The 23,880-nt window shown below is 43.3% G+C and overlaps 3 protein-coding genes across 5 annotated transcripts in view; 1 reads left to right on the forward strand and 2 right to left on the reverse strand.

Annotated features, from left to right (window-relative positions):
- The window catches only part of CCDC83 (coiled-coil domain containing 83), a 74,929-nt gene that overhangs the window by 42,469 nt on the left and 8,580 nt on the right, over nt 1–23,880 (reverse strand). The gene's annotated exons all lie outside the window — the stretch shown is intronic.
- On the forward strand, nt 10,672–13,802 carry LOC143817300 (uncharacterized). Its single transcript, XM_077298586.1, has 4 exons — nt 10,672–11,176; nt 11,957–12,099; nt 12,205–12,615; nt 12,709–13,802. The coding sequence occupies exons 2-4, from the start codon at nt 12,067–12,069 to the stop codon at nt 12,784–12,786; spliced, it is 522 nt and encodes a 173-aa protein (XP_077154701.1). The 5' UTR covers nt 10,672–11,176; nt 11,957–12,066; the 3' UTR covers nt 12,787–13,802.
- Nucleotides 13,909–16,352, reverse strand: LOC143817301 (uncharacterized). 2 transcript variants are annotated; one of them, XM_077298587.1, is made up of 6 exons: nt 15,430–16,352; nt 15,281–15,349; nt 15,088–15,204; nt 14,881–14,967; nt 14,748–14,810; nt 13,909–14,138 (listed from the first exon to the last, which is right to left on the reverse strand). In XM_077298587.1, the coding sequence occupies exons 2-6, from the start codon at nt 15,330–15,332 to the stop codon at nt 14,011–14,013; spliced, it is 447 nt and encodes a 148-aa protein (XP_077154702.1). In that variant the 5' UTR covers nt 15,333–15,349; nt 15,430–16,352; the 3' UTR covers nt 13,909–14,010. The 2 variants fall into 2 exon arrangements, with proteins under 2 accessions (XP_077154702.1, XP_077154703.1); XM_077298588.1 differs by having other exon boundaries at nt 15,281–16,352.

Raw genomic sequence — 23,880 nt, forward strand, 5'->3', positions numbered from 1 at the left:
GTAGAATTTACAATCGATATCACTCATGAAATGTAAGAAGTAAGTGAAATCTTTGGCATTGTACTACACCTATATTTCTCTGCCATATCTGCGCATCAAGAATTCTGGTATGCGTTAAAGGGGCCCACTGAGAGTCTTTCAACCGAAGCCCACAAAAACCTGGAGCTGTCCCTGATTATACTGTTTAATGTTATGAGATTATATGCACTCCACCACATGTAATGGTTGCTGTGTGTGGATGCTGGAGATGGGTATTTTGGGGGGACGTTTTATACTTGTGGGCTGGGTCTTTTTATATGCCCCATCCTGTTAGTATAAAAAGCCCCCATATAGTAACCATGGCACGAGCTGCCTTATATTTAGTAATTTCATAATAAGCTATTTATTATTATTATAAAGTTACGGCTTGGGATAAAAGTCTCTCTATGTGACTGCAGACTGCCAAATCATGACAGGGTGTGCCTGCTCTCACGAGTCCCCGACAGTAGCATAGCTACCAAGGGGACAGAGGGGGTGTTCGCCCTGAGCCCCAAGCCTTGAGGGGCCCTCCCAGAGCTACGCCACTGTTAAATGTATGGGTGCACCCATATAGTTACACAATGCAGCAGAGCAGGTAGACTCGATCTTCCTGCACTGCCACCCGGCCGCTTTGGAGCCTTGAGCAGGAGGGGGGCCCGATGCCAGCACCGCCGGTCATCGCAAGTTTAACTGTATTGGCTGGATGCTGAAAGTTGAAAGCAATGATGAGACAGGGAGAGACATGCTAATTCCCCATCATCATTGACATCAATAACTTAATTATTTGATGCCTGCTGTCCTGAGATGAGCAGGTGCTTGGAGCAACGGGGGGAACGAGGAGGAGAGGTGAGTATTGTATTTATTTAATTTTTTTATGGGGAGTGCATTATACTATATAGAGTCTGCCTATGGGGGTACATTATGTTATAAAGAGTGCGTACTGGGGTGAATTATACTATATCCATCTGCCTATGGGGGGTGCTTTATACTAAAAAGTCAGCTTATGGAGGTGATTTATACTATAGAGGACTATGGGGGTGCATTATACTATAAAGAATCTACCTATGGAGGTGCATTATAATATATAGAGTCTGCCTATAGGGAGTGCATTATACTATATAGAGTCTGTCTAAGTATTGGCACCCTCAGCCTAATACTTGGTTGCACAACCTTTAGCCAAAATAACTGCGACTAACCGCTTCCGGTAACCATCAATGAGTTTCTTACAATGCTCTGCTGGAATTTTAGACCATTCTTCTTTGGCAAACTGCTCCAGGTCCCTGATATTTGAAGGGTGCCTTCTCCAAACTGCCATTTTTAGATCTCTCCACAGGTGTTCTATGGGATTCAGGTCTGGACTCATTGCTGGCCACCTTAGAAGTCTCCTGTGCTTTCTCTCAAACCATTTTCTAGTGCTTTTTGAAGTGTGTTTTGGGTCATTGTCCTGCTGGAAGACCCATGATCTCTGAGGGAGACCCAGCTTTCTCACACTGGGCCCTACATTATGCTGCAAAATTTGTTGGTAGTCTTCAGACTTCATAATGCCATGCACACGCTCAAGCAGTCCAGTGCCAGAGGCAGCAAAGCAACCCCAAAACATCAGGGAACCTCCGCCATGTTTGACTGTAGGGACGTGTTCTTTTCTTTGAATGCCTCTTTTATTCTCCTGTAAACTCTATGTTGATGCCTTTGCCCAAAAAGCTTTACTTTTGTCTCATCTGACCAGAGAACATTCTTCCAAAACATTTTAGGCTTTTTCAGGTAAGTTTTGGCAAACTCCAGCCTGGCTTTTTTATGTCTCGGGGTAAGAAGTGGGGTCTTCCTGGGTCTCCTACCATACAGTCCCTTTTCATTCAGACACCGACGGATAGTACGGGTTGACACTGTTGTACCCTCGGACTGCAGGGCAGCTTGAACTTGTTTGGATGTTAGTTGAGGTTCTTTATCCAACATCCGCACAATCTTGCGTTGAAATCTCTTGTCAATTTTTCTTTTCCGTCCACATCTAGGGAGGTTAGCCACAGTGCCATGGGCTTTAAACTTCTTGATGACACTACGCACGGTAGACACAGGAACATTCAGGTCTTTGGAGATGGACTTGTAGCCTTGAGATTGCTCATGCTTCCTCACAATTTGGTTTCTCAAGTCCTCAGACAGTTCTTTGGTCTTCTTTCTTTTCTCCATGCTCATTGTGGTGCACACAAGGACACAGGACAGAGGTTGAGTCAACTGTAATCCATGTTAACTGGCTGCAAGTGTGATTTAGTTATTGTCAACACCTGTTAGGTGCCACAGGTAAGTTACAGGTGCTGTTAATTACACAAATTAGAGAAGCATCACATGATTTTTCGAACAGTGCCAATACTTTTGTCCACCCCCTTTTTTATGTTTGGTGTGGAATTATATCCAGTTTGGCTTTAGGACAATTCTTTTTGTGTTTTTTAATTTAAGACAAATTAAATGAAGATAATTATAACAAAGAATTTGGGTTTGCAATCATTTTCAGGAAGAAACTGAGTATTATCTGACAGAATTGCAGGGGTGTCAATACTTTTGGCCACAACTGTAGAGTCTGCCTATGGGGAGTGCATTATACTATATAGAGTCTGCCTATGAGGGGGCTTTATACGATAGAGGCATATGAGGGTGCATTATGCTATCTAGAGTCTGCCTAGGGGGTAAATTACACTATATAGAGTCTGCCTATGGGGTGCATTATACTATATAGAGGCTACCTATGGGAAGTGCATTATACTATATACAGGCCTATGGGGGTGTATTATACTATAGAGTCTGCCTATGGGGAGTGCATTATACTATATAGAGGCTACCTGTAGGGAATGCATTATACTATAGAGTCTGCCTGAGGAGAGTCCATTATACTATATTCAGGCCTATGGGGAGTGCATTATACTATATAGAGTCTGCCTATGGTGAGTGCATTATACCATATAGAGTCTGCCTAGGGGGGGCTCATTATACTATATAGAATCTGCCTATTGGGCGTGCATTATATTATATACAGGTCTATGGGGAGTGCCTTTTACTGTATGGAGGTCTATGGGGAATGCATTATATTATAGAGGCCTATGGGGGTGCATTATACTATAGATAGGCATATGGGGAGTGCATTATACTATATTGAGGACTATCTGGTGCATTATACTATATGGAGGCTATTTAGGGGACCATCATGCAGTGTGGGGATTACAGTGAGGGACCTATCATACAGTGTTGGAGATAATGTGGGCTCTTTGTACAGTGTGGGGACCATCAAACAGTTTGGGGGCTACTAAGGGGTCAGTATACTGTGTGGGGGTACTATATAGTGAGGGGGCATTATACTGTGTATAAGAGAGCATCATACTGTGTATAGCAGGAGGGGGGACTCGGGACATTATTTAATGAAAAGTGTGCACTTATTGTGATAGGGGAACTCAGGTTATTGTGACTGTCAAATGGGCACACAGGGCATTATTACTTTCTAGGGGGCCAAATGTGGGTACTTGCACAGAGCATTAATATATTCTAGAGGTTTGTTTTACCATCTAGAAGGCACACAGTACCACACAGCAGGTGCAGTTATAGGGACATATACAGAGGCAGTGGCTCAGTATTGGGGGTATCAGCAGGAGCAGGAGTTTGGGCAGGTTGGGGATAGATGCGGACGGTGCAGGAAATGTGAACAAATGTGTCTTTGTTGTAATCTCTGCAGATGAGTCATGGCTGGAGAAGTGGTCACATAGGTCCGGGCCAGATGGAAAAGATGGCAAAAGTGAACGACTCTACCAGAAAGAAGGTCATCTGTAAGTCACTATAAATTACTGTACTGTAATTGTAACACCCCAGGGAACCGGTTGTTACGGTGATGTTGCCTTCCCTTCGGTGAGGGTGATATCATGCTTGGAGGCAAGGAGGATTCTTTTTACCAGGTAAGCACTGACATTCAACACATTCTGAAACTCCTGGAGGGAGAGATAGCAGAGGGACGTCTGGAACAGACAGAGGCCGAGCAGCCACGTGGGAGCTGCAGCCTCTGGAAAAGAGAGAGAGAGATAACCTGAGGGGTTGAATTGGAGTGGAGCTAAAGAGGAAAGAAGCACAGTGGAGGAAAAGGCTCACAGGGGAACAGCGACCGGACACCCTCAGAGCCAGAGCGGAGTAACCGGGTGCCGGGAGCCCGAGGTCGTGTTGTTCTCAAGGATGCACGACAGAACCGGAGGGCATAGGACTGTATGTCAATTGCCCACACCAAGTCTGAGGTGAAGCAGTAACTTGAGAGGCCGGGTCAAGATAGAGACCCTATATAACGGCTCACACTGCCTATCATACAGACATCTGTCTCAGGACAGGAGAGAGAGGACTTTGCCAGCAAGCTACAAGCAGCAGGGACCTCGCCACGTAACGCGAGTAGGAAAGGCTTATGGACCTCACCTGGGATAGGGATCCCCTATTGCCTCCAAGCCGGCCGGACCACAGCTACCCCTGTACTTGGTACCCTGGACTGAGGCTGACTGCTACCATCAGTAAACCAGGTAAAGACTGCAAACTTGTGTCCTCCATTCTTTACTATACCATCCACCACACCATCGGTGCTATGCACCTTGCGAGCCCTGGGGACCCCGCTTCACCTGTGGGAAGCGTCACCATCTTGCTGCAGTAGCATCACCCCAGAGGACCACTTTAAGCAGCGTTGGTCCCTACTGACCGAAAACCACAGGTGGAGTCACGAACATAAACTTTATTCACCACATCCCTTTAAATACATTCCTTTTAACATGGGTGTCCAGAGCCACAGACCGCGTCGCCGCCATCGTGACATCCCCCTGTAAGCTGACCGAACCCGATGCCGAGTACCCCACGGCCCTGGCGGGCGACTCATAATCTCTTATTTGTTCTGCAGGACTTATAGCTACCAATATATGTGATCATATGGTGCTAATATCAGTGTTGGTCTTTATGTAAAGATTTATTTTTAACAGTGCGGTCACCTGCTGAGGTTCCCCTATACCTACAATTAAGGTGCCCCACCATAGTTGTTATCATGGTTTCCCGGTAAGGGGCTCACTTAGATCTTTTGCCCCATCTGACCTAAACCCCTAGCTTTACCTCTGGATGCTGCCATTACTCCAAAGTGTCCAAAAATACATTTTTCAACATGACAACATCAGTTTGTATGTTACACGTGGGACGTCATTGGTCAGTAATTGTAAAGCAAGCTGCCAGCAGCGGATCTTGATGATTTTCCCAAGCGCATCCAGGACACTCCTCAAACAACCAATAATAACCTCATCGATAGCAGCCGAAGGGATTTCTGCACGTGGCGCTCATCCCCCATACTGAATAAATCCAGATATTTTGACATTAGCCTTTCATCACTTGCAGTCCAGTAACGTATCTGTCCATTTTGTGATTTCCATAAACCCATGACGTTTCCTTCTTAGTTCTGCAATTTCACCTTTGAGGCGTGTAATAACGGGGAATATATAGAAATTGAAAACACGAGTAGAGGAGTTAAAACAGGGATAGTGGTAAGGCTACGCACTTAGACAGCCACAACAAATGTGCTGCCTACGGCTTAAACAGATACACTCGGGTTAGAATGGCATGAAAAGGACTCGAGAACAGCATTAGTGCTGAATTGTAGTAACCGATGCCAGACAGCTGCTGCCAAGGCAAATAAAATCACGTGATACATGGAAAGGAACAATCGTTCGCTCAGCCTGCACCTGGAATACTGTGCAACTTTATGTCTCATTATACACAGAGATCAGGACTGGATACCCAATATCGAAGCATATTCTAGATCCCTGTTCAGAAGTCTAGGATAATTGAATGGTGACTATGGCGGCCATATTTTTTCCCCAAAAAAAGTTTTCTTTAATAATATGCAAACAAACACAAGTACTGTATCTAAAGTTTGTGTAACATATTTACATACAGGTCACTGGGTGAGATTCTCTTCTCAGTATTGTCTAAACCCGTTCTTCTGAAAATCTCTTTCATGTCCTCCAGTCCAGCCTCCGGCATTATCCGCCATTTCTTTTTATGGGGAAATTAACCAGTTATTGAGCAAAATGTAGATTTTAAACTTATCTTGATATCGTACTAGACGAGATTTCTAATGAAGCACAATGTGAACCAGTCCCAGTGAGAGAAGTAGAGATAAATGGACAAGAAACTCATAGAGGGTGGGAGATCGGAGTGTCCGCATGGCCGGTGAAGTGAAAGAACAGTTTGTACCACTGTAAAGAATCAGGAAAGTAATGTTCTATACTGTTTTATGGTTTGATGGCTCAGGGTCTGACCTCTGGGACCTCTGCTGATCGTTTGATGGCTCGGGGTCTGACCTCTGGGACCTCTGCTGATCGTTTGATGGCTCGGGGTCTGACCTCTGGGACCTCTGCTGATCAGACCAGTTGTACTGGAAACAGCGCCTCCTCCTTCTCTTTGCACGGCAAAGGCCTAAAGTTGGCTGGACATGTTGACATATTGGTGGGATTGCCCAGTGGTCTAATGTGTATGGGATCCTCCCGACTGTCCCCAGATAGATGACGTTGAGGGAGAGAAGGATTCGGCATGTCTGACTTTGGACTGCCAACTCTTTTTGTACACGGAGACATAAGCCAAGGAGCTTGGAAGAGGGCTTCTCGTAGAGAACACAGGAGCTCTCGGCCGAGCCAAGACATGTCTTGTGTAACTGCCGGCCACACAATCATTTGGACGACAGACAGCTATTTAATGTGTATGGAGGGCTTGAATCTCCTATTAGTTTCCCTTTGATTGATGCCCTTATCAGAGAGCATGCCCCCAACACTTACTCATAGAAGTCAAAAGTTAAAGTAAAAGTTGTTTCCTGCCTTAGTTTTCTTACATCCAGCTAGAAATAAATCTGACTAAGCAACTCAGGCAAAATAACTGTCCCCATAATTATGGAAAGCCAACAGAATTAATAATAAAAAAAAAGTAGCATGAATATCAATTTGTCAAAAGCAACGATACTTGCCCTTTAAATCCCTGCTCACTCAGAGTCCAGTGGGCGGTCGTTCTGAATGATTGACAACTTTTAAGCTCCAGTAATTAAAGGCACAATCTCTTGAAATCCTGTAAAGTATTCTTTCCTTTTCGCCCTCTTCTAACCGCAGTGATGTCAGCAGGAGTTGATAAAAATACAAAGTGTAAAAAAAGTTGTGAGGGTTTCTTTAATATTTTACTACTCTAACATTTCCAGTTCTTGCTCCTGCCTTTAGTAAATCTACATAGATCACAGTTACTTTCATGCACTTGACATCTATCAAGTCTCGTTGAGGATTTCTAAGAACTTGTTTAATGCAGGCTCAGCTATCCTTTATGTATAATCAGGACACGGTTGTCAGAAATAACATTTTTCATTCCTTTTATCGACTTCTGAACCTACAAATGCAGAATATGTAAAAGGTGACATTCCTTCCTGTCCGCCCCACCTTGCTGCAAGAATCGTGACGCCTCAGTAGGTTTTTTGAAGCTGTGACTGTGTCCCTCTTATTGAAAAGAGGAATGATAAACGGCATTTAAAATGATATTCCACCATTAATCAGGACCACCCCTATAGTCAGCAAATATAAAATATTGGTATCTTCATATTTCTTTATTATGTTTCTTGTCTGTTTTCATTTTACTTTTATGTTTGTGTTACATGAAAACATAATGTTGCTTTCTAAAAACCTTCAGTAATAGATTAGTTGAGGAAAGTGATTTGACGTGAATCGAATTTGGGCCAAATTTTTGGGGAATTTACAATTTGTTTTGTTCAAATTGAAAATTTATACAAATCATGTAAAACTGCAGATGGAATTTTATACATTTTATATGGTATCAGCCAGAGATGGATCTGGCTTTCCCATAATGATTTGCAACTATCACATTACATGCCATAGTAGCGCTAATAAGGAGGGACTATCACGAGCGTGCCTGTTTTTCTCACCTAGTATCTGTATGCAATGCGTTTTTAACATAATCTTTTACATACTGTAATTCTCTATGTAACTTAAAGCAAGTTTACACACTAATAAAGCAATGTTATATACAGATATAGATAGAAATATAATACAATAGATAGATAGATAATAGATAGATAATAAATAGAATAGATAGATGGAGATGATGAGATGGTCAGGGAACTTTTAGCTAATTTACATGAATTTAAATCTTCTGGTTCAGAAGAATTACATCCTAGGGTACTGAAAGAGCTAGAACACGAAATTTTAGAACCACTATCCAGAATCTTTGAAAAATCCTGGAGGACAGGAGTAGCCCCAAAAGATTACAGAAGGGCAAATGTTGTCTCTATCTTCAAAAAAGGAAAGAAATGGAGGCAGGAAATTACAGGCCAGTGAGCCTTACTTCTACAGCTGGAAAGATCTTTGAACAAAATATTAAACAGCATGTATGTAAGTACAGACCAAAAGTTTGGACACACCTTCTCCTTTAAAGATTTTTCTGTATTTTCATGACTATGAAAATTGTACATTCACACTGAAGGTATAAAAACTATGAATTAACACATGTGGAATTATAAACTTAACAAAAAAGTGTGAAACAATTGAAATTATGTCTTATATTCCAGGTTCTTCAAAGTAGCCACCTTTTGCTTTGATTACTGCTTTGCACACTCTTGGCATTCTCTTGATGAGCTTTAAGAGGTAGTCACCAGGAATGGTTTTCACTTCACAGATGTGCCCTGTCAGGTTTAATAAGTGGAATTTCTTGCCTTTTAAATGGGGTTGGGACCATCAGTTGTGTTGTGCAGAAGTCTGGTGGATACACAGCTGATAGTCCTACTGAATAGACTGTTGAATTTGTATTATGGCAATAAAAAACAGCTAAGTAGAGAAAAATGAGTGACCATCATTGCTTTAAGAAATGAAGGTCAGTCAGTCCGAAAAATTGGGAAAGCTTTGAAAATGTCCCCAAGTGCAGTGGCAAAAACCATCAACCGCTACAAAGAAACTGGCTCACATGAGGACCGCCCCAGTAAAGGAAGACCAAGAGTCACCTCTGCTTTTGAGGATAAGTTTATCTGAGTCACCAGCCTCAGAAATCGCAGGTTAACAGCAGCTCAGATTAGAAACCAGGTCAAAGCCACACAGAGTTCTAGCAGCAGACACATCTCTACAACAACTGTTAAGAGGAGACTTTGTGCAGCAGGCCTTCATGGTAAAATAGCTGCTAGGAAACCACTGCTAAGGACAGGCAACAAGCAGAAGAGACTTGTTTGGGCTAAAGAACACAAGGAATGGACATTAGACCAGTGGAAATCTGTGCTTTGGTCTGATGAGTCCAAATTTGAGATCTTTGATTCCAACCACCATGTCTTTGTGTGACGCAGAAAAGGTGAACGGATGGACTCTACATGCCTGGTTCCCACCGTGAAGCATGGAGGAGGAGGTGTGATGGTGTGGGGGGGCTTTGCTGGTGACACTGTTGGGGATTTATTCAAAATTGAAGGCATACTGAACAAGCATGGCTACCACAGCATCTTGCAGCGGCATGCTATTTCATCCGGTTTGCGTTTAGTTGGACCATCATTTATTTTTCAACAGGACAATGACCCCAACACACACCTTCAGGCTGTGTAAGGGCTATTTGACCAAGAAGGAGAGTGATGGGGTGCTACGCCAGATGACCTGGCCTCCACAGTCACCAGACCTGAACCCAATCGAGATGGTCTGGGGTGAACTGGACCGCAGAGTGAAGGAAAAAGGGCCAACAAGTGCTAAGCATCTCTGGGAACTCCTTCAAGATTGTTGGAAGACCATTCCCGGTATCTACCTCTTGAAGCTCATCAAGAGAATGCCAAGAGTGTGCAAAGCAGTCATCAAAGCAAAAGGTGGCTACTTTGAAGAACCTAGAATATAAGACATAATTTCAGTTGTTTCACACTTTTTTGTTAAGTATATATTCCACATGTGTTAATTCATAGTTTTGATGCCTTCAGTGTGAATGTACAATTTTCATAGTCATGAAAATACAGAAAAATCTTTAAATGAGAAGGTGTGTCCAAACTTTTGGTCTGTACTGTACTTGGATAACAATACAGTTATTAACCAGAGCCAACATGGGTTTGTAGCAAACAAGTCATGCCAGACTAATCTAATTTCCTTCTAAGATGGAATCACTGACTGGGTGGATCATTAAAATGAGGTAGATATAGTATATCTCAACTTCAGGAAAGGATTTGATAAAGTATATCATACTATCCTTATTGAAAACATGACTAAGTATAGGATTTACAAACCTACAGTTAAGTGGATTCCTAGCTGGCTTAGTGATTGAGTGATTGTACTCAAAGAGTGGTAATAAATGGTTGCACATTCAGTTGGAAGAGTGTTTCAAATGGGGTGTCACAAAGCTCTGTCCTGGCCCCAGGGTTGTTCAACATTTGTATAAATAATCTAGATAAGGGAACTGCAGGTAAACTAATCAAATTTGCAATAGATGCAAATATAGGAGGGATAGCTAACACTAAAGAAGACAGAAAAGATTCAAAAGGATCTAGATAAGCTTGAACAATGAGCAGTAACTAATAGAACTGTATTTACCAGGGATAAATGCAAGATTCTACATCGGGCAAGAAAAATGAAAATTACATCTTTAGAATGGGAGGAATACAACTAAGGGCCCCTTCACACTGTGCAATCAAAGTCTGAACGAGCGTTCGATTTGTGACGTTTATCCGTCCTCGTTCCGAGGTCGCAAAGTGTGACATGGCGTTACGATTTGCGACGCAGCCCAGCATCGTACGATGTGAAAGAAAGAGCAGAACTTTCTTTCGTCGTAAATGTCCCGCTGTGGCGGTCGAAATCGTAGTATGTGACGGCGGTCTACGAGCTCGTAATGCGACAACGTGGGTTGGGCTTCCGCATACCTGTCTCCTGATTGGGCGTGACGTTTTAGCACGTAAGAGCGCTGGAATCTCCGCCCCGAGTGGCGCGAAAGGCGCTGGTTTAAAAGGCCCGGCCGGAGCTGGAGTTTTCTCACTCTTTTGTTTTTCTCTCCTCTGAGCAGGTGCAGACGAAGGTGAACCCGCTCCGCGATTCATCCCGCTTGGACCGCCTCCACGGACGCTTGAACCCGCTCTCGGACCCTCGACGCCGCGCTACAGTGCTCATCCTCAACGGTGAGTTCAATGTGCGCTTGTGTTCTGTTCTCTACGTGCGCTGTGTTTTGGAACGCTAGTGAGTTCGCTCTTGTGGTCGGCTCCCGAGCGCTCTGCATTGTAGAACATTAGCGTTGTGTTTTACATCGAGCTGTGTATTTGTAGCTGTAGTAGGCTTGTGGATGAGGCGCTGGGTTTTGTAACAATATTGCCGGAGGACATGGCGGTGCACGCTCACTCTCGCGTGGGCATCCATTTTGTTTTTAGCGCCGCGTGCTGGAGTTCTGAGCGGGTTACATTTTCGCTCTTTTGTGCCCCTTCCCGAGCGCTCCCGAGCGCTCTGCATTGTAGAACATTAGCGTCGTGTTTTACGTCTAGCTATGTATTTGTAGCTGTGTTCCGGTTGTGGATGGGGCGTTGTGTTTTGGAACGCTATTGCGGCGGGGAGGAGCGGGAATTCACACATGGGTGAAACCATTTCGCTGCCGCTGTGTGAATTCGCGCTCTTCCCCGCCGCAATAGCGTTACAAAACACAACGCCCCATCCACAACCTGACCAGAGCTGGAAATACATAGCTAGATGCTAACACAGGGTATGTTTTTTTTCTAGCTGTGGTAGGGATGTGGATGAGTTGCTGTGCTACAGCACGCTACTGCTGGAGGATTTGTTGGTGCGCTCTCACGTGGGCAGGTGCTTCAAGCGCTGTGTGCTGGAGTCCTTAGCGTGCGCGGCGCCGCAGCATGTTGGAACTCTGCAATTTCTGCCTTCATTGCTGACATTTTTTTTCCTTTCCTCTGCAGTTGGATACAAAGATCTACCTGCTTCGTCTTTCAGCCAACTTGGACTCTCAACGGACTCTCAACGGACGTCCGGACACCCTTCAACGGAAGCGGCGACCCACACAACGCTAATGGACACCGCAGAGCAGCTTTCATCAGTGGCGGTGAGTTTGGCTCTTGTGCTCTCCTTAGTCGACCCTTTGTGTGACATGTTGCTATGTACTTTCTACCATGTGTGGCCATTTTTAACGAGTTTTTGTTCATTTCAGATGCCTCCAATGACCAAGCAGGAATTTACCAGAGAGTTTATCGAGATGTATCGCTCCTTGCCCTGCCTGTGGAAGATCAAATCCGGAGACTACAGTAACCGCGACAAGAGGAAGGCGGCTTACGAAAAGCTCATCACCCTTTGCTGGCAGCATAATCCAGCTGAGAAGGTGGATGAAACTTTTGTCAAGAAGAAGATCCAGGGACTGCGCACAGTGTGGAAGAAGGAGCTCAACAAGGTGCAGGCCACTTCTAAATCTGGCGCTTCCACGGAAGAAGTGTATATTCCCAAGTTGTGGTACTATGACCAGCTCTCCTTCATTCTGGACCAAGAGATTCCACGGCCCATGACGTCGATGATGACACTACTTCCTGTCAGAGAAGAAATACCGGAGGAGGCCCAAGGACAAGACGTAAGTGCCTCTTATGTACTCTGTAATACTACTTACATGCAAGAGCTATATCCACTATAGTAACTTCTCACTTTGTTTTTTTGTATCATGCAGATTAGCGCTGTTATAATGTGCAACACAGATAAGTATTTTCAGTTGCTATGCTGTAGTAATAGCCTAACCTTTCCCTAAACTATACGATAACCAGCAATCTATTCTACTTCAGCAGGTTTTAACCTTTATATTTGGGCAAAATGAAACCTATAAGATAAGTATAGTTGTTCTAAGTATCTATTTGACCTGGTAATATAAATAGTCATAGTCATTGATCCTCTTCCATATAGGTGTTTGTAGTGTATGTCGCAAATGCAAGATCTTTACCCTTTTTTTCTCTATTTTTGCAGGTGCTGACTGGATCGACAGAGACAGAAGACAGTGACCGCACTGAAATACAGATTGAGGATGCAGCGCCTCCTGCCCCGCTTCGCTCAAGGCTACCGTCGAGGAAGCGCAAAGCCACCAGCTCCAGCAACGACACGGCCGAAATGTTTTCCATGGCTAAAAGGCTAATGAGTCGGGAAATTTCAAGCGGCACCTCAGGCTTTGCAAACTATGTTGCGGAAAAGTTATCCAAACTGGACGAGTCGCAGAAGGATCATGCAGAGCGACTGATTTTTGAAGCCTTGAGCAAAGCGGCAGCCAAAGAACTGAATGCATCGGCAAAGGTGGTGGTAGAAAGGGTGGAGCAACGTCACACGGACCTGCGCATGCAAAGCTACCAGAACTCGTGGCCGCAACCCCCGGAGCCTCACTTCAGTACCCCTGTTCGCAGAAATGGACCTAGCTACAGCGTTGCCCCACAAAGCCAACCGACATACAACTATGTTCCTCCTGACTTGGCTTCACCATCCCGACACCGGAACTACAATCAAGATGGACGCTTTCTGGACTTGTAATGTGAGAACTTCAATCAAGATGTACAGTGTCATGACCAATAATGAGTACTTATAATGTTATTTACTATGTAGATACAGTGTCAGGACTTATAATGTTTGTAATTTACTATGTAGATGCGGTGTCATGACCAATAATGAGTACTTATAATGTTTGTGATTTACTATGTAGATGCACAGTGTCAGGACTTATGTTTGTATCCTTATATTTTGTAACTATTCTGTTCCTTTTGATAAAGCAAATAATTTTTACTTTATACGGTTGTGTTGTTGTGGCGCTATGTGTGCCTCTCTGTACGCTCATGTCTTGTTGGTGTACATACCCCTGCCTGGTTAGATGCGGAACAAAGACAAACCGAACACAAGGGGTAAATAGAAAAAATTTTTACTTACAACTAAAAAAATTTAGAAAACATTAAATATAAAACATAAAAGCAATATAAAACACTATTTACAAACATATTTACACGGGTTTCCCGGCTACAATGTCCTCCAGCAGGCTCTGATGGCGGTTTATTGCCTCCAGCTGCTGCCTGGCTGCCTGTTGCAGCTGCCGGCCAGAGGCCACAAGCAGCAGCAGCGTTCTGTTATCTACGGATTCAGAGGAAAAAAAATTTAGTCGCTTATACAACTGTTTCTTGCACACCAAAAACATTTTTATCTATAGGCAAGCTATCGATAGAGATATCTAGAACTATTGGCAGGCTATCGCTATACGTATCTATCTATAGGCAGGCTAGCGATAGCCTGCCTATAGATATCTCTATCTAGCTATCTATAAGCTGGCTATCTATATCGATAGCCAGCCTATATATATATATATATATCTCTATCAATAGCCTGCCTATAGATAGAGATATCTATAGGCAGGCTATCGATAGCCAGACTATATATCTCTCTATCGATATACATATCTATAGCGAGGCTATCCTTGCAGATATCTATATCGATAGAGATATCTCTATCGATAGACTGCGTATCTATTGGCAGGCTATGGCTATACATATCTATATGTATAGGCAGGCTATTGATAGCCTGCCTATAGATATCGCTATCTATAAGCTGGCTATCGATAGCCAGCTTATAGATATCTATAGGCTGGCTATCGATATAGATAGCTATTGGCAGGCTTTCTATATCTGTCTACAGGCAGGCTGTCTCTATATATACACAAGACTATATGAACACTAAACTGCTTACCTATTGCTGGAGGCAATAATTCCTGAGCCTGCTGGACAGATCTTCCTGAGGACTGCAGCCGGGCTGTAAAAAAAATATACGTGCATTAGACATTAGATATGTTCACTTTAGACCCTATGTATTAACTACTTACCACTGGCCGACGCCAACATATCCTCCTCCGCCTCTCCGGTCGGCTGTTCCTCTTCCCCGGTCCGCTGTTCCTCTGCCTGCAGTTCCGCTGAAAAACAAAAGGTTTTTTTTAGATGACAGGGAGTGATAGTGAAGCTGGTGGTAGAAAGGAGCGGCAGGTAGGGAGAGAGAGAAAGGTAGAGAGGACAGCAGAAGAGCGCCAACCTACTTGGTGTCAAAAAAACCCGAGGGGGTGACATGGCCGGGGGCAACACGGCCAGTGGTGACGAGGCCGGGGAAGAGGAGGCCGGGGCGGACAGGTCCGGGGGTGATGGCGCCATTAGGGCTGTAAGCAATGGGAAAATTAATGCAGCCATTCCATTGGATCATCACTAATTACACAAAACCGTGTTGTTCCTTACATCTCTCGTCCCTGGATGCACTTGGGGAAGCCGTGGTGCTGCTGCGGCTCATGGACGCTCTCCGCGAAGCTTTAAAGAAAGAATAACGCGCATGTACGTTTAAAGGGGGCAAGAGTGCACCATGGAAGCTGAATTCGGCGAATACCTACCTGATGAGCTGACCTCCGGGTTTGAGGCGCTGGCGCTTGCACGTCGCCGGCGACCTACAATCAAAAACTCTGGTCAGGGGCTGCAGGCTACAGAGACGTTTGAGCGAGTGCGGGCCGGCTACAGAGACGTTCGAGCGAGTGCGGGCAGGCTACAGAGACGTTCGAGCGAGTGCGGGCAGGCTACAGAGACGTTCGGGCGAGTGCGGGTACGCTACATAGACGTTCAGGCGAGTGTCCGTACGCTACATAGACGTCTGGGCGAGTGCGGGTACGCTACATAGACGTCTGGGCGAGTGCGGGTACGCTACATAGCCGTTTGGGCGAGTGCGCGCATGCTACATAGACGTCTGGGCGAGTGCGGGCGCTCAGTATACTCACTGTGCCTGATGTCATCCCGAATGTCCGCCAGGCGCCCCGGGCACTTGTACTTTAGGTCAGCCCACTTCTTTTGCAGCTGCTCGTGGGACCGAACCACCCCAAAGCGCCTGCGCAGCCCCCGACGCACCTTGCGTAGCACATCGCGCTTGTGGAGCGTCGGGTGCAGGGTGTTCCGGTCCCCCTCATAGCGGAGAGCGTCCATGGTTTTCACCATGTACCGCAGCTCACGGCTCCCCAGGGCAGGCTTCCTGTTTCTGTCCGCCATTTTCCCGAAAGACCGACGTAACGTACGTGACGCACTGTTGACCCCCGCCCCGGCGGCGCACAAATGACGCAATCGCGTCACACGCGCAGCGCCGCGTGTTTTGCCGGTACCAAAACACATGCAAAAGAGAATCATCCCGCAACTTGTAAGAAATCACTACGCAGGATGTTCTATAGTGTTTAATTTTACAGCGCGGGATACGCCGGAGCGAGGTCACTGTGCCCATGGGGTGTGGTTTAACTAAACGTCATCATCGAGCGCGGCGCCGGTTACGTTACAGGTTCGCCGCGCCCGAAGCACACTTATAGGAATATGGCGTTGCAAAATATGACGCAACAACGTTCCAAACGGAGGCGCTGCTGATGGCGTCGTAAAATGCCACGCAATGAAACATTTTAGTGCACGAACACTTGCAGGGGCCAGAATCAAACCACAGAATCAGGCAGAGAAGGAAGGTTGCAAAGAAAAAAAGTTTATTGCACACACAAAAACATTTCCTTGTCATTAAAGTTACGTCCTCTGCTGCCGCGAACATAGCGTGTTGAATCTACCGCCAGCTTGGTGACATCACCGCGCTGGGGGCAGAATCAACCCGCCACAGCCACGCCAGCAGAGGAGGGGGTAAAAAGCGAAAAACTTTATTACACACACAAAAACATTTCCTAAGCATGCGACACGATTTCATGCTGCCAGGGCACGGCTCCCGGACCATTGAAGTATTGGCAGTACTTCTCTCGACAGTCCCGTGCATCATCTGCGTGCCTGCCGGATCCCAAAGGTAGTAGACCTGCTATTCCTTGTTCTTCAGCCCGCCACTCCCCAGGCACAAGATCTCCACTCGTTGGGTCCACAAAATCCGTAAATTCCGGTGGACTGTACGTAATGGCATCCCGGCGCCGAAGGAAATTATGGAGCACACAGCAGGCCAAAACCACGTTGTCAATCGACGAAAGCTTCAAGTTGATTGCAGTGTGAAAAACTCTGAACCGATTAGCCATTATGCCAAATGCATTCTCAACAACACGACGTGCTCTGGACAAGCGGTAATTAAAGATTCTCCTTTCGTCGGTGAGAGTTTTTTGTGGAAAAGGCTTAAGCAGATTCGGAAGAAGAGGGAAGGCTTCGTCTCCTACAAACACAAAATTGAGGTTTCCTCTTGTTTCTTCATTTTCGGGCAACTGCAGTTGGTTGCTCTTCAGCCGGTCTCCAAATGTAGTGTAATCCAAAACGCCGCCATCGGACACTCGGCCATTCATGCCAACATCAACATTTATGAACTCGTAGTTGGCGTTGACGAGGGCCATGAGGATGACGCTGAAGTAGCCTTTATAGTTGAAGAAAAAGGATCCCGTGTTTGGTGGCTGCGTGATGCGCACATGTTTGCCATCCAAGGCGCCTCCGCAGTTTGGAAACTGCCACTGCTGCTCGAAACCGATAGCAATCTTCCTCCATTCATCCGGTGTCCTTGGGAACTGCAAGATGTAAAACAAAGATTACACACAGATAAGCTACATAGATATTATATAGCTGTACAAACGAGTAGTACCACACACACACACACTCACCTCCATATAATGGCGTAAGCCGTGTACAATGGCCTCGCACGTCTCCGGAATTAAAACGCTCAGTAAAGGCCGGGAGATAGCAGAAGAATAATGGAGATCTTGTAGGGATCCGCCTGTAGCAAGGAACCGCAATGTCACTGCCAAACGTTCTTCCACGGAGATTGCTGCCCGAAGCACTGTATCCTGCCTCCGGATCAGTGGCGTGATGGCCGCCAATAAAATTTTGAATGACGCCTCCGACATCCTCAGGTAGTTACGAAAATCATGAGGGTTGTTTTCACGTAGCTCCCTTATCAGACGCATGTGCGACAATCTTGACCTCTTCAGCAGCCAGCTCCTGACCCACATGCGGCGTTGTCGCTTTGGACGGCTTTCTTCTTTCAGCCGCTGACCCTCAAGCATCAGGGCAGCAGCTATAAGAGCCCTCTCTCCGTCATCCAACATGTCGACTGAAATGAACACAAATAGAAAATTAGTTTTGTTGCTATTTCAGGGAAAAAAAATCCAAAAATAGAATAAAGGGGTATGTAAATAAAGGCAAAAAAACAACAACATACAAAACATTGTATTATAATAATAGCAACAAGACAGCCATTTTGTCTCATATATGCAACGCAACGCGCCGGAGGTTCACTATGGGCCACCATTTTCTCTGCAAAGTGGAAGCATGTGCTGTGGCGCTTCGTAATGCGACGCTACCGCGCTCTGAAATGTAACGCTACCACGCTTCGCTATGCAGCCCAGACAAGCAGTGTCTCTGGACTGGAGACACTGCTATGGAACCCCAAAAATGCAACACCGTGGCGCTCCGTTATGCAACGCAATTCATTATTGCTCTCCGTAGCGAAACGCTGCGGCACCCCACATTTCCCAAAGCTCCAAACACACTTCCAAACATACCTAGAACTAGGTTGTAGTTTTGCGATGAAGAATGTAACGTTGTCCGCTTCCTGCTTCCGCTCGCTTCCACTTCCGTCCGCTTCAGGAAAGGAAAAGGAACGAAAGCACCTGGCCCCCATTTTTTAAGCGTGGAGAACAATAGCTTTTTTTTGGACCAATGAGCGCATTACATGATTGCCCATAGGCGTAGTCAGATTGCCGAAGAACACGCCCATGCTGGTAATACGTCACGCATTTACAGTCGAAAAGAAGCTCGGAGTCGTAGGACTATGGCGGTGTGAAGGGTAGCGTACGATTGCGACGCGTGACGTTCACATCGCAACTACGTCAGAAAAAGCGTTAAAATCGTTCAGTGTGACCGCTGGATACGAGCTCGTACTGCGATGTCGAATATGACGCAAATGCGTCGTAATCGTAGCAGAATCGACCAGTGTGAAGGGGCCCTAAGGAACAGCACGTGTGAAAAAGACTTTGGTATACTAATAGAACACAGACTGCACATAAGTCAACAGTGTGACTTATCATCAGCTAACTTGTAAGAAGCATAAACTAAAATTTCCAGGTGACATCAGAGGTTGTCGAGGACTTTTTTCTTTTTTACTATGGGCCTAAAAACTAGCAGACAGGTAGTTGCTAACTACCTGCCTGTTGTAGCCGGCACTAGCTCAGAGTGGTTACTGCCCGCTGCTGCTGGCGATTCAGCTGCTCCATATCAATAGTGAAGCTATTTCTCTTCTGGGCTGCTCTGTCGAAGGGTCATGCTGATTGACAGCCGGCTCCCTGCAGTTAGGCAATGGGCATGACATCAGCAGTGACTGATCGTCAATTGTGCAGAGGGAAAGAGAATCGGCTGCTCTGTCGACGTGTCATCATTGGAAGCTGCTGAATCGCCGGCAGGAGCGGTCTGTCACCACTCTGTGCCAGCAGAGATCGACGCCAGACACAACAGGCAGGTAAGTAGCAACTATCTGCCTGTTAGTTCTTAAGCCCACAGTAAAAAAAATAGTCCCGGATCACAGCTTTAAAGGAAAGATGATCTATGGGATGGAATAATATATTGGTATAAAGAGCATTGATAGGCTATAGAGTTGAGAAGACAGAGTCATAACAACTATGGTTGTGTCTTAAATATGATCATTGATAATAGTGGTCATTCTAAATTAGGACTGGGGTGCAACGAGTGCCTGAACAGAGGGGTGTTCTGAATTAGTGTCAAGACCAGGCGAGTGCTCTGGCTCTCATCCCTAAACCATCCGCAAACCAGAAAACAGCAAAGAATAGCATTGTATATTATAGAAAGGGGATTGGGGAGGGTTTAATAAAAAGAGCCAAGGCACTTGTCATCCTGATTTGGAGAGGTTTGTGAGGCATATAACAAGTGCTCCGTTTTTCTTGGCCAAAAAAGTTAAAAGATAAAATTCTGTCCGCCTGCAGCCACCACTAGGGGGAGCTTACTGCAGACTGAGTTATAATCAGTACAATAAGCAATTCAAGATGGCGGTTCACTTTGAGGCTAGTAGTAGCCCATTACCAGGGCACTACATTGGACTTATCGGTAAGTATACCACAGAACCAGCCCCATTCTGAAGGTTTAGCCCCAGAGCTGGACCACTTTGTTCTAGAGATCACTAGCTTGTGTGTTTCGGCTATCACAGCTCTATTGGCTCCATATTGCTATGGTATGCAGTAAGCCGAAATACAAGTAAATCTACAGTGTTATTCAGACCCCTGTACACAGCGACAATCCTCCACGTGATGTCATCATATCCACCATTATCTATAACATGTCACTCACTAGTTGTGTATTCTACCAATATTTAATATTCTCCTCCCCGCAGGAATGAGTCACTTCTGAGTATTAATAGGCCCTAAGAAGAAAAGCTGATACACCAATATGTACATTAGATAATGTTCTTCACATGTACACCTAATGCACACAGACAGCGCACAATGCATCAAAGCCCAGGGTCAACTGTGGTAAATCTTCACTAATATAGAATAAAATGGCATAAACGGCAATTCCTCGACCTACAGCTATTCCTGAAATCCCTACATGAGCAAAGAATTCCAATAATAGAGCAAAACTAGGAAGAATGTGAACTGCTCGTAACCTTGTAAGAGCATTACTGGATTACTCCGACAGCACAAGTTATTAGGTCCATTATGTCACAAGCCCCACAAACTACGATGCAAAAGCAATGACTAATATACTACTGGCCATGGCTGAAAAAACTAGAACAGCGATAATACCAATGCCTGTGTACAAGCAAATAATGACAATAATATTCCCTATGTACAAGAATATAACTACTATAATACTGCTCCTATGTACAAGAATATAACTACTATAATACTGCTCCTATGTACAAGAATATAACTACTATAATACTGCTCCTATGTACAAGAATATAACTACTATAATACTGCTCCTCTGTACAAGAATATAACTACTATAATACTGCCCCTATGTACAAGAATATAGCTACTATAATACTCCTCCTATGTACAAGAATATAACTACTATAATACCGCTCCTATGTACAAGAACATATCTACTATAATACTGCCCCTATGTACAAGAATATAACTACTATAATACCGCTCCTATGTACAAGAATATAACTACTATAATACTGCTCCTATGCACAAGAATATAACTACTATAATACTGCTCCTATGTACAAGAATATAACTACTATAATACTGCCCCTATGTACAAGAATATAACTACTATAATACTGCCCCCTATGTACAAGAATATAACTACTATAATACTGCCCCTATGTACAAGAATATAACTACTATAATACTGCTCCCTATGTACAAGAATATAGCTACTATAATACTGCTCCCTATGTACAAGAATATAACTACTACTATAATACTGCTCCTATGTACAAGAATATATCTACTATAATACTGCTCCCTATGTACAAGAATATAACTACTATAATACTGCTCCCTATGTACAAGAATATAGCTACTATAATACTGCTCCCTATGTACAAGAATATAACTACTATAATACTGCTCCGTATGTACAAGAATATAGCTACTATAATACTGCTCCTATGTACAAGAATATAACTACTATAATACTGCTCCTATGTACAAGAATATAACTACTATAATACTGCTCCCTATGTACAAGAATATAACTACTATAATACTGCTCCTATGTACAGGAATATAACTACTATAATACTGCTCCCTATGTACAGGAATATAACTACTATAATACTGCCCCTATGTACAAGAATATAAGTACTATAATACTGCCCCTATATATAAGAATATAACTACTATAATACTGCTCCCTATGTACAAGAATATAGCTACTATAATACTGCTCCCTATGTACAAGAATATAGCTACTATAATACTGCTCCTATGTACAAGAATATAACTACTATAATACTGCTCCCTATGTACAAGAATATAACTACTATAATACTGCTCCTATGTACAGGAATATAACTACTATAATACTGCTCCCTATGTACAGGAATATAACTACTATAATACTGCCCCTATGTACAAGAATATAAGTACTATAATACTGCCCCTATGTACAAGAATATAACTACTATAATACTGCTCCCTATGTACAAGAATATAGCTACTATAGTACTGCCCCTATGTACAAGAATATAACTACTATAATACTGCTCCTATGTATAAGAATATAACTACTATAATACTGCTCCTATGTACAAGAATATAACTACTATAATACTGCTACTATGTACAAGAATATGACTAGTGTAATACTGCTCCTATGTACAAGAATATAACTACTATAATACTGCTCCTATGTACAAGAATATAACTACTATAATACTGCTCCTATGTACAAGAATATAACTACTATAATACTGCTCCTATGTACAAGAATATAACTACTATAATACTGCTCCTATGTACAAGAATATAACTACTATAATACTGCTCCTATGTACAAGAATATAACTACTATAATACTGCTCTTATGTACAAGAATATAACTACTATAATACTGCTCCTATGTACAAGAATATAACTACTATAATACTGCTCCTATGTACAAGAATATAACTACTATAATACTGCCCCTATATACAAGAATATAACTACTATAATACTGCTACTATGTACAAGAATATAACTACTATAATACTGCCCCCTATGTACAAGAATATAACTACTATAATACTGCCCCCTATGTACAGGAATATAACTACTATAATACTGCTCCTATGTACGAGAATATACAGTAACTACTATAATACTGCCCCATGTACAAGAATATAACTACTATAATACTGCTCCTATGTACAAGAATATAACTACTATAATACTGCTCCTATGTACAAGAATATGACTACTATAATACTGCTACTATGTACAAGAATATGACTAGTATAATACTGCTCCTATGTACTAGAATATAACTACTATAATACTGCCCCTATGTACAAGAATATAACTACTATAATACTGCTCCCTATGTACAAGAATATAGCTACTATAATACTGCTCCCTATGTACAAGAATATAACTACTACTATAATACTGCTCCTATGTACAAGAATATATCTACTATAATACTGCTCCCTATGTACAAGAATATAACTACTATAATACTGCTCCTATGTACAAGAATATAACTACTATAATACTGCTCCTATGTACAAGAATATAGCTACTATAATACTGCTCCCTATGTACAAGAATATAACTACTATAATACTGCTCCCTATGTACAAGAATATAGGTACTATAATACTGCTCCTATGTACAAGAATATAACTACTATAATACTGCTCCTATGTACAAGAATATAACTACTATAATACTGCTCCCTATGTACAAGAATATAACTACTATAATACTGCTCCTATGTACAGGAATATAACTACTATAATACTGCTCCCTATGTACAGGAATATAACTACTATAATACTGCCCCTATGTACAAGAATATAAGTACTATAATACTGCCCCTATATATAAGAATATAACTACTATAATACTGCCCCTATGTACAAGAATATAACTACTATAATACTGCTCCCTATGTACAAGAATATAGCTACTATAGTACTGCCCCTATGTACAAGAATATAACTACTATAATACTGCTCCTATGTACAAGAATATAACTACTATAATACTGCTCCTATGTACAAGAATATAACTACTATAATACTGCTCCTATGTACAAGAATATAACTACTATAATATTGCTCCCTATGTACAAGAATATAACTACTATAATACTGCTCCCTATGTACAAGAATATAACTACTATAATACTGCTCCTATGTACAAGAATATAAGTACTATAATACTGCTCCTATGTTC

The sequence above is a fragment of the Ranitomeya variabilis genome, chromosome 3 (assembly GCF_051348905.1).
Source record: "Ranitomeya variabilis isolate aRanVar5 chromosome 3, aRanVar5.hap1, whole genome shotgun sequence".
In the NCBI taxonomy this organism is placed as follows: Eukaryota; Metazoa; Chordata; class Amphibia; order Anura; family Dendrobatidae; genus Ranitomeya; species Ranitomeya variabilis.

Excerpts from the sequence above, each read along its gene's own strand:
- LOC143817300 (XM_077298586.1), top strand. The coding sequence starts at position 12,067 with ATGGACACCGCAGAGCAGCTTTCATCAGTGGCG. Across the intron at positions 12,100-12,204 it reads AGCAGCTTTCATCAGTGGCG|ATGCCTCCAATGACCAAGCA; the intron begins GTGAGTTTGGCT and ends TGTTCATTTCAG. Across the intron at positions 12,616-12,708 it reads AGGAGGCCCAAGGACAAGAC|ATTAGCGCTGTTATAATGTG; the intron begins GTAAGTGCCTCT and ends TGTATCATGCAG.
- LOC143817301 (XM_077298587.1), bottom strand. The coding sequence starts at position 15,332 with ATGAGCCGCAGCAGCACCACGGCTTCCCCAAGTGCATCCAGGGACGAG. Across the intron at positions 14,968-15,087 it reads TCGGGTTTTTTTGACACCAA|CGGAACTGCAGGCAGAGGAA; the intron begins GTAGGTTGGCGC and ends TTTGTTTTTCAG. Across the intron at positions 14,139-14,747 it reads ATTATTGCCTCCAGCAATAG|ATAACAGAACGCTGCTGCTG; the intron begins GTAAGCAGTTTA and ends CTGAATCCGTAG.